The sequence below is a fragment of the Sturnira hondurensis genome, unplaced genomic scaffold (genome assembly GCF_014824575.4).
Source record: "Sturnira hondurensis isolate 20B ecotype Veracruz unplaced genomic scaffold, ASM1482457v3 Scaffold0000167, whole genome shotgun sequence".
Lineage (NCBI taxonomy): Eukaryota > Metazoa > Chordata > Mammalia > Chiroptera > Phyllostomidae > Sturnira > Sturnira hondurensis.
The window spans coordinates 205,342-224,451 of record NW_028072798.1 but is presented as its reverse complement, the minus strand read 5'-3'; the positions used below and the strand labels follow the sequence as shown (position 1 = coordinate 224,451).

Sequence of the window (19,110 nt, the reverse complement as noted above, 5' to 3'; positions counted from 1 at the left end):
GAGGCAAGACCGGCATTCCCAACCTGGTGCCCGTGACCCTATCAGCTCTGCGCAGCCAGACTGCCACCTAGAGGGAAGAGACAAGTGTGATCTGTGGGAGGGAGGAGAAAGGAAGGGAGACTTGGTTAGTGCTGTGGATAAACACAGTTGTCTTTAAGGGAAAAAGGAAGTCCTGGCTTGTAGTGTCGCCCAATGACAGTGACGTTGAAGGCTCCCACCCTGGGCATTCATGAGCTACAGGTGGTTTAATAGCTGGCCCACCAATCCCTGAGTATTTAACAGTCAGCTCCCACAAGCTGGCATGAGCCGACTCCAACACACCGCTGGATGGCGCAGCTGACCGTCCTGTTCAGTCAGTTGTCCATCCATCCCACCCACACGGGCGTACATCATTCTGTGAGTGTGATGTTTAATTATTTTTAATTATTATTCAAAAACCGGCGGAATGCCCATGAAATTCAGGAAAAGAGTGCATCTCAAAAGCACATTCTTTGCCTAAAAGCCCCCAGAAATCCTGAGGGCAGAGGGTCATAGATTAGTCTAAGGATTCTGTTCCCCATTTTTTATTGTATTTGTTCCACTACCATTTAGTCTAAGTTTAAGTTCAAGAACCATCACACAGCTGAATTCTTGGGATTACAGGAATTTTTCTGATGCCTGTGCTTTCTGTATGAGTATTTTTTTAAGTAAAAGAAAGAGATCACCCGTGATTTTTCTAGAACAACTTTAAAAACTTAAAAATAGGAGCATGTTCTTACTGAAACTGCATTTCCAGGGTGGATGAGAAATGGCAGAGAACACCTCTGTGGCTCACACTCTGCATATCCATCTCATCACGCCGTCTGCCAGGAGCAGGGATGGCAGACTCAAAGTGCAGGAGAGTGCGGAAGGGTTTCTTGACACATGGAGCGCCCTCCCCACAGCCCCCACCCGGGAAGTGGGGTGCCAGGAGTCCCAACACCCAGAGAACAGAGCCACTCGGAGACCCACCCAAGAGCAACAGGAGAGGAGAGCAGGGACGTCGCCTGCCAGCACCTCCTGCCTACACCATCACCAGGATCTCATCCAGAGGTTTCCGTTTGAGGTCGGGCACGGTGGCCTCTTTGCTGGGGTACCCCACAGGGAGCAGCATCAGCAGCTTTTCATTTGAGGGGCGGCTCAGGAGCACCCTCAGACGGGGGCCACAGTTGAGAGGACTGGTGGTGACAGTCACCAGCCCTGCATTCTGAAAAGAAGAAAAGGACACATTTAGAAGTCAGCAGGCAAGGCCACAGCTCGGCTTCGAGCCTGGGGACATTCCAGCTCCTATCAGACCTGCCCATTCTGCCATTTCCCTGAAGTCGGGCAGCAAAGCAGTGAGGAATATCTTGAATCTTACCTGCTCTCTTCCACCTCCCCAGTCCCCACCTTCTTTTAACCAAACAGTAGGAAGATTCCCAAAGAAGAAAAATACCACTCTTCTTTTTCATTGATGTTTAAGAAGTAGGAAGGTTAACTTCATAGAAAGAAATCTGGGGAGTCCAAGTACACCAAAGGACCAACAAAAACAAGCAGCTCCTATGATCCCATCATGGACAGAGCATCGTCCCCAGCTGAGAGTCCTCTGTCCAGTGAAATAGGACACAGCAGCCAGGAAGAGGGTAGAGAAAATACTTCATCAGCCTCTCTCCAAGCCCCTCCACATAATAAACATCTAATAAAAACCACGTCAGCTGGCCCTCTCTACCTTTCCCTCTCCCCATCCCCAGCCTTTGCCAAACAGATGCGTACCACCAAGCCTGAGCCAGAAAGTTCTGGAAATGCCTTTGAGTCCTGCAAACCCTGTCATTATGCCATGTGTCCCGATGGGGACTTGGAAGATTACCCTTTGCTCCCTCACAAATCAAGATGACACCAGAATTATGCACATGGGACTCTAGAGGGCAGCAAACCCAACACTAACGTGATGAAAGGCTGCTGATTCAAAGGCCTGGAGGCCGCTCTGTGAACTGACCCTGCTCCAGGACTAGTTCTCCCGGGGCCTTAAGTCAGACGGAGGTGCCTGATGGCACAGAGATTCCTTTAACTTATTCATGTACAGAATCAGGGGAAAAGAAAGATTTCAGCTCCTTTCAGACAGATTTTCAAGTCATTTCTCTTTTGTGTAACAATGAGTGTGTCATTAAGGTCAAGAACTATCGCACAGCTGAATTCTTGGGATTACATTAAGGTGTTTTCAGCATACAGATTTTCACTGAGGGAGGTAGAAGCACAAAGTGATTTGTGGGAATCAATTGTCCCTTGAAAGTATGATCACTCACTCTTATAGTCTTGCTTTATTTGTTTTATGTGTTTACTGTCTCTCTCCACCCCAGGACCCCAGGCCCCACCAGAATGTATATTTCGTTTGGTGGCTATTCCTGGCACCTCCCAGGATGTGTCACACAGAAAGAACTAAGAAAATATTTGTTGAGGGAATGGACTGAATCATGTAAAAAGGATAGGCCAACTGCTCAGTTTCATGTTTAGCATTGCTGTAGCTACTACACAGATGGAATTTCCAAAAGTACATGGGCATCTTTTTTTAATGCAACACTGAGAACAGGATAGGAAGAGGCTAGGAAAATTCCTGGGCAAGTGGAATGGGGAAACTGAGACAAAAAAATTAAACACAGCCAAGCAGTTTGAGCAACTTACAGCCAGATGGTGGACTGCAAGACCTGATCCCCCCCAACCGGGGACACTTGAGATCAAATATCCTCTCCTCCCAGACCAGAGAACACATAACCTCCCTGACCATAAACCACTGGTGTCCGGGGAAGAGAGGAATTCTGATGCAAATGGAGAGATAGCACACCTGAGCAAGAGAGCCAGCTCGGGAAGAAGCTGCAGGACTCCACCACCACCCGCCCCTGCCCCCCGCCCCCCACCCCCACCCTGCGCCCTGCCCTGCTTATTCCCAAGAGAAATAGCGCATCTGGACTCCCTCCAGGTATTTCGCCTGCCTAGGTCCCCAAGTTTCCCCTAGATAAACTTGTTTCTGAAAGCTCAAGGGAAGGTGGACATTATGGTTTTTCACCCGCCACCTTCTCAGATGGCTGGCCCCTGATAAACGCAGTTACCTTCCAATCCCTGACTCTGCTTTTTGGCTGAGTGGTGACAGGCAGCAGGAGCCCCGGACACGGTTGCCCTCCAGTTTCAATACAATGTAAACTCAGCTTCTCAGGAGAGAAGCCCAATAATAGAGTGCTCCTTACAGCTTTTTAATCATTCCATCGACCCAGTCACCACAGCAAACCCAACTAGAAAACCAGTCCCTGGGACTCCCAGGCTCTAAAAGTGTGTGTCTACCAGCACCCTTGACCTTCAGGTCATCACGGATGAAGGCAAACACAAGGGCCACTTTTCTGACCCCGAAACGATGTTCCAGGTGGATTTCCAGGAAGAATTCCAGCTTGTTGAACCATTGCACTCACCTGCCCAGGTTTTCAGTCAGTTTTCACTTAGGAATGCAACTTTAGGTAAACAATTTCCAGGTGTCCCTGAACCAGAAACTGGGCTGCAACTTGTGAAGAAGGCCGCCATTTGACCCCTAAGCACCCTTCTCTCTCTTGGGTCTGGTGGGAGGGGCCATACCTGCAGGGCGGCGAGGAGGATGCCGCAAGCGATGGAGACGCTGATCTCATTGTAGTAGTGGACCTTTTTTCTGCCGTCAGCAGCAAAGCCATGTACTTGTTTGAAAATGAGAATCAAAACAGGAGCCATGTCCAAGTATTCTTTAATCCAATTAGTTCTGAAAGGGAAAAAAAAGATATTCTGGGGAACATGGTCTCTAAATGATTTTTGTTTTCTTTTTACAACCTGTGCTTATTTATGTTGAATGTAAAACACATTCACTTGTCTTTTATGTTTAAATGGAAAAAGAGCAGGATTTTTGCTTGTGCCATCCTCATCTCTTTCTATCCAAGTCAGTGAGCAGGCATTTGCAAGGACCCAGTGTGGCAAAGCACCTGAAAAATCTAAAGAATACAAAGAGGGATCTTGTGACCTAGAAGGCAGTAAGCCAACTTTGGCAAAATAAAACCTTGTGAGTGCTATTTAAGAAACATAAGCCAAGTGCATTAGAAGTCCCCAAATGAAGTGTTTGTTTTGAATGAGGAGATTGGAAGAACATTCCCCGTTTCCCCTGAGGCAGAACACTGAAGGCCAGGACAGATGAGGCTTGGCAGAGAACTTCCAGAAGCCCAGTAGACTACAGAGGGGGGGGGGGGGGGATGGGTGGGCCAGCAGGTTACATGGAGATTTTGCAGGGCCCTGGACTCCAGTTGGTAGGTAATGGAGAGTAACTGTTAACTTCTAAGCAGAAGCACTCCAGGATCTGATCAGCTCCAGGAAGAGCTTAGGGGGGGACCAGCCAGGAGACCATGGCAACGGCAAAGGAGAGCCTGCAGAAGCTATAGAGGCTGAGGCTGATGGATGCGGTACAGGAATGTGCAAGAGGGAAGAAGATGATGGGGAGGTTTAGCTGAAATTGCAGGTGGGCAGATGGTAACACTGTTGGCCCAGTTATAGAGAAAAGGAAGAAAACTTTCGTGGGGATGGGAGGTATATATGTTGAGTTTAAATTTTTGTTTACCAGTTAAAAGCATATCTTCCTCTATTTCATTACTTTATCCCATACATCTGGGCAAAAGCTTCATTCTACCCCAGATATTCAAAGGAAAGATACTCATGTAATGCTATATATTGGAATATTTTCTTAGGATATATTATGCCATTAATTAGCAAGAGATCATTCATTTTTAGCTTAGCTGTGCTTCACTGTTTTAAAACTCACTAACTTCATCTGTGTGCTTTTCCCATGGTTTCTCGACAGACTACAATTCAAAGCTTCCTTACTATATATCCACAAGCTGAGCCACATTTGATAATTATTGGTTTTTTCTTACAAAGAAGGAGAATGTTAATGCTTTAAAAGATAAACTCTGGATCCAACTAGCTGTGCCCTGTTGGGCAAGGTACTTAACATCTCATGACTCAGTTTCCTCATATGTACGTGAGCTCTTGTGCACTCCTGGCGCACAGGGGTGGGGAGGCAGAAGTCAGTCACAATAGATAAGGTGCTTAGAATAGTACCTGGTACGTAGCGCCATGTGTCTGTTAGTTAGTGTTAGTATTACTACTCATGTTATTTTATGACAAATAATTTTTTCACTATAAATACAGATGAAAATTAAGTTATTTACCTAGTTTGAATGCAAAGTAGTCATTTTTAACAATTTTTGCAGTTTTTTTCCTAGGCATACCTTGGTATCTAACATCTAATATTTGTTCAGTTGTGCAAGAATCTATTATGACGTCATGTAAGAGCTAATAAAAACAGCAACGTGCAGGCCTGTTAAGGGCAGGGCAAGTAGCACCGGCTGCCTGGAGTGGAGGGCTCTCACCAGCAAGCAGCAGAGGATGAATTTGGCAGGTAGGTTGGACCCAGATCGGACACTGGGCCTTTAATGACAGCTATAGGTTCCGTAGTTGATTCAAACAGGAGGTCAGGACCCATGTCCATCTGTAGTTCAATTCACTGGACACTCATTCAATTACCTACCATGCATCAGCACTACACTGATGGTATGAGACTGTTTCAAACTGGAGCCCCCTGGGCCCCTAGAGTGTGTGTGTGTGTGTGTGTGTGTGTGTGTACATATTATCTGCAAAGAAAGTCTGTAACTTTAATGCTCAAGATTCTCCAGAGAATCTTGATGTACAACAAAGGTTTCTTAATGAGGCCTACAAAACAAGAAGAAAAGTAAACTAATAATTCAAATACATGTAGTAGTGGTTATTTGGGGGCATGGAAGATGTATGTTAGCTGCTCTGAGCACTGTGATGAGAGAGCGGCTAACTCTTCCCTCCTGGGGGGAAGGGACAGGGGCTAGCAGCGTTTCCCAGCTACGGTGTGTACCACAGCACAACGTCTTTTTTTTTAAGATTTTATTTATTTATATTTTAGAGGGGAAGGAGAGAGGGAGAGAAACATCAATGTATGGTTGCCTTTCGTGCATCCCCTGCTAGGAGTTGGCCTGCAGGGAACCAGTCTGCAACCCAGGCATGTGCCCTGACTGGGAATCAAACCTCGATCCTCTGGTTCACAGGCCTGTGCTCAATCCACTGAGCTCCACCAGCCAGGGCAGCACATCTTTCTAAGTGCAGAAACCCAGCTGGACTTTTACCCATCTCAACTATTCCTGCAATTAGGCAGTACGATTTTTATATTCATTATTAATAACCCGCACTTGTTCCAGAACACAATGATAAGTTATAATTCCATAAGTCATCAATTTTGATAGGGTTTAAATATTTTAGGGGGAAAATTGTCCTCTGGGACCAAATAAATGAAACGGGAGCAGAGCTAAGAAACTCACTTCTTACCATCGCACCTTGCCCCCAGGACTGAGACCCCATTGCCCTTCCTCAGGCTTATTTCCTAGTGGGGCATTGGGCAGTGGGCCTGTATATTCCAAGTGCAAAGGCCTTGAGCTAGCCTCCCTTCTGAAGGGTCAAGACCAATATGTGGACCCCAGCCCTCCTCGTGGTCAGCCTGAGAGGAGATGGGAGGGGAAAGGAACTCGCCTTTGTGAGAAGGACCCTCACCATTTCCCTTTAATGACATGGCTGAATCTAAAAAATCTAAAGTGACTATTTTAATCACCAACGTGGCTGAGAAAGTATGCAATCCACTGAGACATTATGAAAGGATATTATGCTCTTCCATGGAGAAAGAGGGCTGGACAAAGCACGGTTAGCTGTAGCCACTAGGAAAAATGAAACCTTGCACACACCTGCCAGCATGCACTCAGGCACCAGAGGGAAACCAGTTACACAGAATCCCACTTCACTCCTTCCTTGGAGACCAGGAAGCCACACCGTTACTGCTGCCCGTTGCGTATTATCCTTGTCCTGCACCTGAACTTTCAGTAGACGTGCACCAAAACTAAAGCCTGATTAGTAAGATCATTTGGAAGAGCCGATCAATTTAGCAAAATGTAATTTACTTTACTCAAGATCCTGAGAAGTATTTCACAGTCTTACACTCCAGATGGGAGAAAAGTGGAATCAGTTCTCCAAGTTTCATTTGCTATTGCTTGGGCCAGAGCCCATTTATTCACTAAAGACTCACACGGCACCGCCTACCTGCCACCGCTGTTCCACAGGCTTCCCAACTCATTCGATAAAGTAAACACCGGACTTGTCCCACTTTCCACCCCAGGAGGCTGAGTCACAGAAGGTCACTAAGTGGTAGACCTCGCATTTGAACTCATTTGAACTCAAGAGCCGTAGCTTTGGAGGTGCTATTCCTAGACTCTGTCTTATTTAATCCCGACACCAACTTTTTAACATCACGATTTTTGGTGAGCTAAGCTCTGTGTGATGGTTAATGTTATGCAGTAACTTGGCTGGGCCATGGGGCACCAGATGGTTGGTTAAACATCATTCTGGGAGTGTCTGTGAGGGCGTTTCTGGACAAGGTGAACGTTTGGATCCGTAGGCTGAGTGAAGCAGACAGTTCTTCCGAGCGGGTGGCTCCCATCCAGTGCGCTGACGGCCTGACTAGAACGGAGAGTTGGCACGAGGGAGAACTAGCCCTCCTCGCCTGACTGATTTCCAGCCAGGACCTCAGTCTCCTCCCGCCTCTGGACTCCAGGCAGGACTGGAACTTACACTGTCCACTCTCCTGCTTCTCAGGCCTTGGGGGGGGAGACTGCAACTATGCCATCGACTCTCCTCAGCCTCCAGCTTGCTGCCTGCAGATCTTGGGATGTTTTAGGCTCCCTAATTGCATGAGACAATTACTTACATTATAAGGCCCCACCCCTTTCTCTGTGTGTGTGTTCCTTTCTGTCTCCGTGTGTGTGTCTCTCTCTCCACTGATTCTCTGGAGAACCCAGACTAACATGCTTAGAAAGAGTAATTAAATGCCCGAGGTCTTGTGATTGGAAGACCAGATCCCAGATTTGACCCAGACCTGATTCCAGGTGAGTTCCCCACCACTCCACGGGGTATGTGCTCAAGGCAATGCAGTGGCGAGGCCTGGCTTAGCCTCTATAATTCCTCCTGGAGGTGGAATCAAATATTTTAACACCTAAAAAATCCCAGGAAACTGAAGCCATAGTTATATCATTTTAAGAAGCCAAACCACACATCCCTAGCTCCACCCCCTTTTGTACCTCAGTTTCTTCAGGTCTGTAACCCATCGGTGCCCCATCCTTCTCATGTAGTTTATTTCCTCCTCCTCCTCAATGATCTCCCGAATCTTGTGCTTCATGTCTGGGTCCCGCACAACCACAAAGGTCCAGGGCTCTGTGTGAGCCCCGCTTGGGGCCGTTCCTGTCATGCAGCAAATTAAAATCAGAAATTAAAACTGCGGGAAAATGTGAAACTGTTAATTAAGAATTGACAGAGTGCCCTGGCTGGTGTAGCTCAGTGGATTGAGCACTGGCCTTTGAACCAGAGGGTTACTGGTTTGATTCCCAGTCTAGGGATATGCCTGGGTTATGGGCCAGGTCACCACTGGGGGGCATGCAAGAGGCAACCACACATTGATGTTTCTATCCCTCTCTCCCCTCCCCTTTCCTTCTCTCTAAAAAGTAAATAAATAAAATCTTTTAAAAAATAATCAGTAGAGTAGTTCATACTTGCTCCAAATGAAGTTACATCTTCTAGCAAACAAAGTGCTTGGCGGTAGACTCTAGGGTGTTGCTGCCCCCCATCCCCCACACCCCCACCCCGTTCATCAGGCATCACTGGGGGAGGCTCCACACCAGCTCACTGAGGCCGAGGCCGGCAGTTGCAGGGCCATGGGGAAGTATCACTGTCTCTCTGACCACGTGGGAGTGAAGGCCTCTATTCAACTACACCACAACCACCAAGGGCAGTGAAGTTCTGACAGCCCAGCTTCTCCGAAATATCGTTTGTTTAATATCCTTGCAAACAGATAAAGTCATGAAGCTTATTGGATATGGTAGAAATTTAAATGGTTGAACTGTTTTTAAAACAATCCTCCGATGGAAAGGAAACTATAAATTCTTTAGTGCCTTGATCAGAGCTCAGAGTGTGGCGCTGAGGGTTTCATGGTTTCGTTGGGACACGTAAGAACTCCTGGGCCTGGGTGTTAAACACCCACAACAGTGTGTCTTCCGCCTCTCACAGGCTTTGGAAACACTTGACCCCCTCCTTCGTCAGCCCCACTGTCCTGGACAAAGCTTCATTGTACATCTGGGTGCCCAAGGAATGTGGATTCCCTGTAAGATTCCAGCCATGGCCCAGGCCAGCTTCTGATCTGGACATCATCGCCCTGTCCTAGAAATGGCCTGCTGTTCCGAGCAGCAGACTACAGTGACTCTCTGATGGGATATTTCAGAAGCAGCTATCCCTTTCTTCCTAGTGAGTAATTTAATAGCATAAACTCTGCATGAGGGGCCTCAAGCCTCCAGTCTTGATGACGCTCATGTTTACCAACCCCACTCCCCATAGCAGAGAGGGCATGACTGAATTGTGAATTGCTTTAGCAAGTTGAAAGGGAAACATAAAGTTTGACTCTGAACAGAGTGATTTCAGCTTACTTTGTACCTGCTATTCATCCAATAAATACATGTGTCACTACCCTGAGCAATAAATTGTTCCCTGATGTTTTCAATTATGCCAACTGTATCTAAGCATCATATGTGCACACACATTTGTAGATACAGATTATATGTAGATGAAATTTAGTAATCACTATTAGTTAGATAAAGGACTCCCCAATTTAGAGTATTTATATTCTTAACTGAAACAAAATGAATGAAACTCTAAGCAGAAAAGGCTCTCAAATAGGTAAGCTTGCTTTCATTTCTCCTCCTACTTTTCCATAACTATTGTTTTTTTTTTCTCTGTTGAGGTATTAATTTACATGGAAAAGGGTTTACTTCACAAGTTCACGCAAGCAAACTTGGAAGATCAGTAGAACACTGTATGAAAGCATACGGGCATACGACATAAGAAACTTAGTTCCAAAAAGAGAAATGTGTCCCTGTGAGTGTGTGTGGGGTGTGTGTGTGTGTGTGTATGTGTTTTGAGGGGGTGAAAAAAAAGCAGATATTTCTCTTTCAGGGTATAATAGTGTATTCGGCAATTTTTGTTTTCAATAAAAATTCATAATGTTGACCAACTTTTAGAAGTTTTAAACTGTTGTCACATTCATTCCCAAGAAGTTGGTAACAGTCAAAAGTTTGTAGAAAGTGGGAATCATTATGTTTCCGGCAGTTACCACCTGGGGAAGGCTTTACAGGTAAGCTCAGCACTCTAGGCTTTAAGCACTGGGTTTGAACTTCAACAGTGCTCCAGTGTTATCATAGCAGTAATGCAGCTGACATCCGCGAAGACCCAATGTGCAATTACAAACCTGCTGTTTTGATGACATTCTCGATGACCTCCACTGGGACGTGTTCATTACTTATGAATCTCACAGAACGTCTCTTGCTGAGAAGTTCATAAAATTCCTGGGATCTCTTAACCATTTCCTTCTCAGGATACCGGGTGTGAGAGAATGGAATGTGTTCAATATTTTCCTCTGACTCTTGCCACTCATCAGCATCTGCAAATAAGAACAAGAAAAATATCAAATTCAATGATTTGTCTTGGTTATAAGGTGGCCACCAGGGAAAAAGAGATAAAGTACTCAAAAATGTCAGCTATGAGTCAAAACATGAACAAAAAAATGAGATGATAAATCCACAGAGTCCCGATCTCTGATCCTGACAATACTTTAAACTCTATACTGACTACATATCAAGAAAAAAAATCACCTGCACAAAGATGAAGAATGCAAATTTTTGTGAAGGGTGAACTAACTTATTTAGAACAATCTCTCATCAGCTGAAAACCACTAAGGTCACTAAATAAAATGGTTTTAGCAGGACCCATGGACATGGACAATGGTGTGAGAAAGGGCTGAGAGAGCGGGAGGGTCTGGGTGGAGGGGGCAAAGGGGGAAAAAATTGGGATAACTTTTTATAGCATGAACAATAAAATATAATTTAAATCAAAAGGTAAATTTAAAATCTGGTGAAGAATATGTTTTTTAAATCTGGCAAAAAATATTTTTTCTGGGGAAAAAATTGGGATAACTTTTCATAGCATAAACAATAAACTATAATTTAAATCAAAAAGTAAATTTAAAATCTGGCAAAAAATATTTTAAAGTCCTTTTAAAGTCACTGTATTATTGACAGCATAGTAAGAAATTCCCAGGCCAAACCTGCAGAGGTAAATAAACACAGAAGCTGCGTTGAGCAATTCCTACATATTTGAATTTTCATTTATGTTTCCAGGAATCAAGAGGGAAAGAAACCAAAGCCCAAAGGCAGGTGGACAAGTGAGAAATCAAAGACCTTCGGAAGGAGGAAAGGGCTGCTGTCCTGAATGCTAGTACGCTGCGCGAATGGCTGGGGAGTGGAGAAATCACGGAAAGAAAACAAAAAGCGGGGTGATTTCCCCAGGCAGGGAGCTGCAAGGGGGAAGAAAAAACACCGACAAAACGTCAGGAAGCCGTGGGCCCGAAGCCCAGAGCCCGATCGGCCCCAAGAGCACCAGCTTCCGGAAGTTCTCGAAAATCCTGATGGGGCATTGACCTTCTGAACCTGTGGGATGGAGGAGCTGATGACGCAGCGTTTCCCCCTTGTTATTTCTGCTCAGTAGGGTGAACTCAGCTGATATCTGGATTATACAAGCATGAAAACATTAAATAAAAGAAACAGCATGAGGAAGAGAGGCAGCCCTAACCTTGACCTCTTTCTACTGTCAGTGGAACTGAACAACTTTCTCCTCACGGACTTCTGTTCAGGAGACGCCTGAACAGAATGATTTTGCAAATTTTTTTGGTGGTGATGGTATTTGAGGGGGAAAGGGTAACCCAGCGGAATAAAAATCTCTATTAAGTATGACTAGTTTGGTGGAAAAAAAGTTTCAACGTTATAGATCATGTATTTGTAAACACAACATACTACTATACATTTAGTAAAATGTTATGACATTGTTATGTACATATAACATTTAGTAAAATGTTATACACAAATGTTTACTACACAAATGTAGTAAAGCTCCCCAAATCTTCCTAGAAGTCAAAAATATACAGTTTACTCAACCAGGTTTTTATTTACCATTTACTGACTATACTACTATACATTTAGTAAAATGTTATGACATTGTTATGTACATATAACATTTACTAAAATGTTATACACAAATGTTTACTACACAAATGTAGCAAAGCTCCCCAAATCTTCCTAGAAGGCAGAAATATACAGTTTACTCAACCAGGTTTTTATTTAGCATTTACTGACTATATAATATATTAGTGAACCAAATAGATACAGTTTTTATACTCAGAACCTAAACATTTAAACTAATCGGAGAATGTATACTGTATGGCAACAGGAGCTATGAAAGTAATTCATTCTCTGTAAAGAAGCAGAGACTAGGAAGGGTGGTCCAGATAGGGAAGACTGAAAGGGACTCTCTGAATGGGTGGCACAGCAGGTGAGACCTGCAGAATGAGTGGCTCGGCGTTTGAGGGCCGAGGATGGAAAGGCCTGCTTCAGGCACGTCCGAGCAGCCGGAGGGACCTAAATATGGCTGGGTCTGACTGAACGAAGGGGAGAATGAGGGCTGGGAAGGAGGCAAGAGCCTACTTATGTGGGCCCAGAAAATGTACTCCTAATAAGACTGTAGAAAAGCCAAAGTGTCACAGGAAGAAATACAAAGATAAGCGGAAGTGTGGTGTAATCTAAGTGATGCTCTTAAGGGTATACATTGGAGGGAGACCACGTAGAAAAAGAAAAACCGTAAAGAGACTATTGCTTAGCCTTGTTGAGGGGTGATGCCATCTTGGACCAGCTGGCAGCAGAAAGAATGAGGAGAGCGTACAGAACAGATTCCTGAAGCATCTTGGAGATAAAAGTGATAAGACTCCCTAAGGTGTTTGGTTGGGAGGGGGAGGGAGGGAGGAACCGAGGCTGACTGCTGGCTTCAGTGCCTGGGTAGACAATGGAACCTTCCACTGAGATAAGATGATGAAGGATGAACCACTGGGGGTGGAGGGGAGCAGAAGTAGGAATAGGAATCCACAGTGTGTCGCGTTCAAGATGCCTTCAAGTAAAGATGTCAGGTATGAAAGTGAATGTCCAAGAGGTGAGATGTCACCTTGGGAGCCCTCACTTAAAGATGAGAGTGGCACATAGGAACAGAGAGGAGAGAGAGGAGATCCAGGCCCTGGCCCTGAAGGGCTGGGACATTCCAGGTGGAATTCAGGTAGAGGGTGAACCTTCCCCCACCTTGGCTCCCACACACCTCACTCCTGGGTACCTGAGGGTGGGGAGAAAGAAGGCAGAAGGGCACTGGTATGAAAGGGGGACTAACTTCAAAGGGACTGAGAACCCAACAATAGCAGCAGGTACCACAGTTTGCTCTTAGCTCTTGGAGAGAACTACTTTTGACATTTTACTAGCACGGCCCAGACTGTGTGCACTTCGTGAGAAGGCCCGGTTACTAAGTTAAAAGGAAGCAAGTGTGATGCGGGAGTGGTCAACACCTCTCAGCTTTCTAGTAATCAATTCTGAATCAAACCCACATGTCATGATGACCAAGCCTGAACTTTCTCAAATGTGTTGATAAAGACTTTCCATACCAGTGAGACTTTCTAAGCCATTTGTTTTGAAGTCTGGCAACCTCTGCAGTCAGGAAGAGGTCAATGAATCAATCCGTGTTTTCTTAACTGAAATGTAAACTAGCTCTCAAGATCCATTCAGCTAGCATTGTATAAACCAAAGGCAGCCCAAGTGCATGACTCGGCAACTTCTGCAGCTTCTCAAGTCCAGGGCAGGCGCTCCCACTGTAGCAGAGTGAAGAAATGGCATAATCCCTGTTGGGTTGGGTTGCCTTCCTGCAGTGCAGCTGGGGTGGGGGTAGGGGTGGTGGTGAAGGGAAGCTGCTGTTTCGGGAGCCTCTCCCAGGGCCCGGGGAAAGAGCCAGGCTCTGGGAGGGCCCCGCAGGGCAGTGAAGCAACACAAATGCAAAAGGCACCACCTCCCTCCTTCCCCGACCTCCTCACTGCCCCCAGGAAGGTGGCCCTCGCCAAGAGGAAAGAGCCCCGTCTGCAAACGGCACAGCTCGCCTGCCTCCCTGCTAGGCCAGCCAAGCTGCTCTGGGGGTGCATCCAAGCTGTAAAGCCCACATATGTCCAACGCGAAGCTGTGCTGCTGCCGTCTGCTTTTTAACACCTGCCCTGTGCTCCCACACCCAGGGTTGGCTATTGACACCGAAGCAGTTCACCTTCTGTCATTGAATGCCAAGGAAGGGTAAATGGCCCCACAATTCGGTTTAATGGCCAAGTAATTCTAGGTCATGCCTGTCCTTTAATGTTTAAGGTGAAGGTATTTTTTTTGGCTGCATCTCTGCATAAGTTGATACATGTTTTGTAGCTCTACTTCAAAATCTTGGCAAATGGGCCCAATATTTTCCAGCTATGAAACTACAGGCCAAGGGGTGTCATGTCCTCCTTGTTCCCTCCCTGCACATTTTGGGGGCCTTCAGGCTGAAGGGGATGTGGCTCGCACAGTAGACGGATTCTGAAGGTGGGGGTGGGAGCCGCTTCGGGGCTCAGCACGCGTCCTGGCAGGGCCTCCCTCCCAACTGCCCCGGCCATCGCTCTGGCTCCTGCGTGGCCCCTCAGTCAGCCCCTCATGCAGTCCACCCAACCGTGGAGCATCACTGAGCGAGAAGTCCCCAGCGCAAAGCTTTGCCACATTTGACACTTTTGACCCATCGCAGCACCTTCCCTACACGTTGCACAAATCTTTTATGCATTTCAGTTGTGTTTTTACCTTTCTTGAATTAATAAAGCATAACATGGCACAATGTTGCCTATTTTCTTCCATCCTCAATATTAAAATGGCTACATAAAAATTCACCCACTTTGGTAAGTCTTTTTTTAACACACACTGATACGGCAGCTGTCACAATACAACCTAACAAAACTATTCCGAATGAAGTTAAAGACAGCTAAGCGCTACTAGAGCCATCGTACAGAAAAGACCAAATGGACTCTTTGGCCCACCCAATATTGCAACTTCTCCTTCTTTGAACTTTGCTACAGAAAAATAAGAAACTTAAAAGTAGCAATGGAACACGATGATGACGGATCCCTGGAGAAGGTTTGTGTCTGATAACTAATAAGCAGGGCCTCTCTAACGTCTCAAAGTTCCCCCGCCAACCTGCCCACACACTTGCTGGTCTCTGAGTGCAGAACAGGAATTCTCTGTGAATCAGATAATTCCTTCACTCACCCTAAAATGTCCTGGCGTAATTATTTAACGGTTTTGTCTCTTACTGCTGATTTTCTTTGAATCTGGCTTCTATTTGCTATCATCAAGGCCACCCCCCTATGTCTTCAGTAGCGGAATCCTTCCTCTCCTCCTGTGACACCCCTTTCAAACCTGCAGGACCAGCAGCGGGCTCTCTCCCAGACCATGTCCACCTGGCCGGTGGTTAGGTGCTGGGACGTGTGTGGCAGGGTAGCCTGAGTTTAAACTCGCTTCTCCCCTTCCACCTGAATGACTCTAGTCGGTCTCATGTAAGTCAACTACAAAAATTTCAACATGAGACTGTGAACTATTCATTCAGGGCAGACTTGTCCATGGCTGCTGAGGAGTTCACTACGTGTCTGACTCACTCCTCCGTGGGAAGAACAGGGATGAAGGGGTAGAGGATTTGGAGAAATAAATAACGAGGCAGAAAACCAGAACTGAGCCAACCTTCAGGCCCAGCCCCGGGTCTCTGACTTCCCACCAGCCTTGTCAATCCCTTTTGTATCCCCCAAACCCTCATGTCTTGAAACCCAGGGGCTTTCCCTCAGTGCACATTACCTCCAAGCCCTCAGGGAAGTTCTAGGCCTGCTGGCCGTCTCCTGCCTCCTCCACTCTAGGTCATTCTCCTATGGCAAAGGCAGCCTAGCACATGGCTAAGTGCATGGGTTCTAGAGCCAGACTGGCTGGGACCTGGCTCTACCACTACCTGCTTAGTTGGGCGACTTAGCCTATTTGGGTCTCAGGTTCTTGATCTTTAAAATGGGGTTAACAATAGTGCCTACTTCACGGTGTTGTTGTGAAGACTAAATAGTTTACTCCACTGTAACACTGAATTCAGTAAGTACTACTTGATGATGATTAATATTATTATTATTTATCCTGGCACTCTTTTTCCTATATCTTCTTTTCCATAGCCTGTTTCTCCCACCACAGTTCCTCTTAATTAATTACAGGTGCAATGCCCCCCGCCCTGGCCAAGTTCTATCCTATCTTCTCTCTAGCAACACCCCCTTAGTTGTCCAAGTTAGTTGTCCAAGTTCCAAGTCTCGCCCCTATGCTGGTGGCTCTCCAATCAGTATCTGTGGCCTGGATCCCTCATCTATACTCTTGTCTCCTGTTCTGCGTCAATGTGTCACTCTCTTCTCAAATCTCACACATCCTAGACGAGACTCATTTTCCCCTTTACACTGGACCTAGAACCATTTATAATGGTGTCCTTCTGACACATCCAGCCTCCTTAGTTTCCCAATATCTCATTTATTATCAAACCCTCTAGTTCTCCTTTTTAACTTCACCCTCATTCACTCTGGCTTCTGCGTTCCTACCGCCACTACCATCCAGGCATCATTACCAGAGCAAATCACTGCCCAGCTTTGTCATGGGTGTCCCTCTGTTCAAGGCAAATGCTTCTCAGTTGAGCATAACTGGCAGTCCAGTGTGGGGGGACATCCTTCCACACAGGAGAGGAGGAGGAAGCCCTTCTAAGAGGCTATGGGTTGAGTCCTGTGCAGTCAGCATCCCTGATTCCTGGCACTCACTGCCAGCTGGATTCCTCACCCCTGATCCTGAGATTAGGCTGACTCACAGCACATGCACGGGCACACACATACACAAATGAACATACATGCATACAAATGCCACACTTCCAGGTGGCCTCTGTTGGAGGGTGGGAGCACCACTGGCCCAGCTGGGAACCACCGAACCTCTTCCAAATCAAATCCGTCCCACAGACTGACCTCAGACAAAACCTCCAACACAGATTACGCAGGGCCCCTCAAGAACCTCTCCCTTCCTGCCTGCCTCGTTCATCGCCTTTTCTCACGTCAGCCATGACCTGGCCCCACCTCGCTACCCTGCTTCATTTTACCCCTTCCCCTGGTCTAATCAGTCCTCCCACCTTCTCGACATCTTTCCCAGGGGGGTGGTCCCTGTGCTTTTGCCCTTTCTGCTCTTCTTACCTGAGATGCCTCCTGAACCTGGCTCTCCATGTCTTACTAGTGCACCAGGCCTCATTTGTCTTTTTGCTGAGTGCTCCACCACGCCCCAAGCCTTCTCCAAACATATTATGGTCAACTCTACCTGGTTCACATCTCTTTGTTACTCTCTAACCGTTGCCTATTTATTCCCGTGTCTACTGAATTGGACACTCAACTTAGAGGACCCCGGCCATTCTTGTCTCTAACCCACAGGGCCTGGCACAAAGGTCTCGCTCCATAGATGACACTTTTTAAACTTCAAAGTGCTGAATCAACACCTGACCATATCCTAGCCTGTGACGTGCCCCTTCAGAAAAGTTGTAACAGCCAGAACAGAATGGAGCCAGAGAGAATATCAGCTCTCCACGGCTTCCTACTAATCATCCAGGAATAAGGAGGGGTTGGTGCCAGCAGGCGACAAGCTGACCACCCAGGAGACAAGACCCGTCCTCGTCACTCCTGAATTTGTTTGTGCGGCAGAGGTTGATGAGGAAACCGACCTGCAGTGTTTCCTGCCCCCCAACAGGCCCCACCGTTCTCGCACTCATCACAGAAACGCAAACGGTGCCTATGTCTTTACCTTCTTCCACCTGGTGGAGGTCAGCGCTGTCTCTCGAGTCTTCATCCACCCGGGGACGAGACTCGGTCCTGGCGTTCAGCTCCCCCTTCCTTCTCTGGAGGCCTCTATCAGCATTTTTATAGAGCCACACAATCAAAGTGCAGACAACGGCCACCAAGACCGGGGTCAGGGCAAACATACTCATCAGACAGCCTGGAGCAGCATGCTCACTTCCCACACTGGGGCCAGCGTTCAGACAGAGCACAGCGCGCCAACTGCCAGCAGGTGGAATGGAGGGGGAGAGCGGTGTGCTGGGGAAGGAGCCAACTGAACTCTCTGACTCTGTGAGGACCTTGCCAAGGAGCAAAGATCACAGCTCTGTGCGTGTGTTTGTGCTCTGGGTTTGGCAACGCACCAGTGCATTCACCTTGTAGCGTTGTGTACTCTAGCAGTATGTTTTTACACAGTAATTGCCAGGATCTCACTAAATACTTCAGTGCACTAGAGCTTGCCAGCACTGGTAAAAGGCATTTAATCTTCCTCCCCAGATTTTCTCTGAGAGCAGCAACGTGTCCTCAGCCTGCCTGCAGCTAGGAATCACCTGGGAGACTTGTTTTTAAAAGAACAGATTTCCAGACACCAATTCAGATCGCTAATAATTGGTGTTTGAAAACAGACTGTGAAACTGCCCTGCAGTCACCATATTTGGCAGCTTGTAATGGGAGAAGAGACTCATCCTGTATTGCTTGGCTCAAGGCAGAGAACAAAAGTCAGGTGACATTTGTATCCTCATTCATCCCTCCATCCACCCATTCATGCAACATATATCCCTTAAGATCAGTGGGAAAGGCATTGCATTGGGTGCCGGAAATAAAAGGGTGGGCAGAACAGATGGCACATGACCTTGTGGTCTCACAAATTCATGTCATAGTTCAACTTCCCCAAGAGCTGTTAGGGAGCAGAATAGAGTGTGGTTTGGTCTTGTTGGTGAGATTGGAGATTCACCAGAGGAAGGAATGGTTGAGCTGAAGTTAGAACTATGAGTAGGAGTCAACAAAGTAGGGAGGGGGGAAGGAACCTTCTAGGCAGAACAGCAAGTGGGTATGAGATCTGTGCTTTGGACAGAGCTGGCCCCTGGGGAATGCAGGGAGCCATCTAATGTCAAGAGATAAGTGTTAGGTGAAGTGGGTCTTTGGAC

General features: G+C 46.6%; 1 protein-coding gene across 2 annotated transcripts; it reads right to left on the bottom strand.

Moving 5' to 3' along the window:
• Positions 1-556: 556 nt before the first annotated feature.
• IYD (iodotyrosine deiodinase) lies at positions 557-18,194 on the bottom strand. 2 transcript variants are annotated; one of them, XM_037048926.1, is made up of 5 exons: positions 17,934-18,194; positions 10,418-10,609; positions 8,205-8,364; positions 3,616-3,772; positions 557-1,225 (listed from the first exon to the last, which is right to left on the bottom strand). In XM_037048926.1, the coding sequence occupies exons 1-5, from the start codon at positions 18,115-18,117 to the stop codon at positions 1,043-1,045; spliced, it is 876 nt and encodes a 291-aa protein (XP_036904821.1). In that variant the 5' UTR covers positions 18,118-18,194; the 3' UTR covers positions 557-1,042. The 2 variants fall into 2 exon arrangements, with proteins under 2 accessions (XP_036904821.1, XP_036904896.1); XM_037049001.1 differs by lacking the exon at positions 17,934-18,194 and adding an exon at position 9,641 and having other exon boundaries at positions 10,487-10,609.
• Between the last annotated feature and the right edge of the window lie 916 nt (positions 18,195-19,110).

Coding starts and splice junctions, on each gene's coding strand:
- IYD (XM_037048926.1), bottom strand. CDS start 18,117: ATGAGTATGTTTGCCCTGACCCCGGTCTTGGTGGCCGTTGTCTGCACT. Junction 10,610..17,933: donor CCTCCACCAGGTGGAAGAAG/GTAAAGACATAG, acceptor TCTTATTTGCAG/ATGCTGATGAGTGGCAAGAG. Junction 3,773..8,204: donor ACAGACCTGAAGAAACTGAG/GTACAAAAGGGG, acceptor TTTCCCTTTCAG/AACTAATTGGATTAAAGAAT.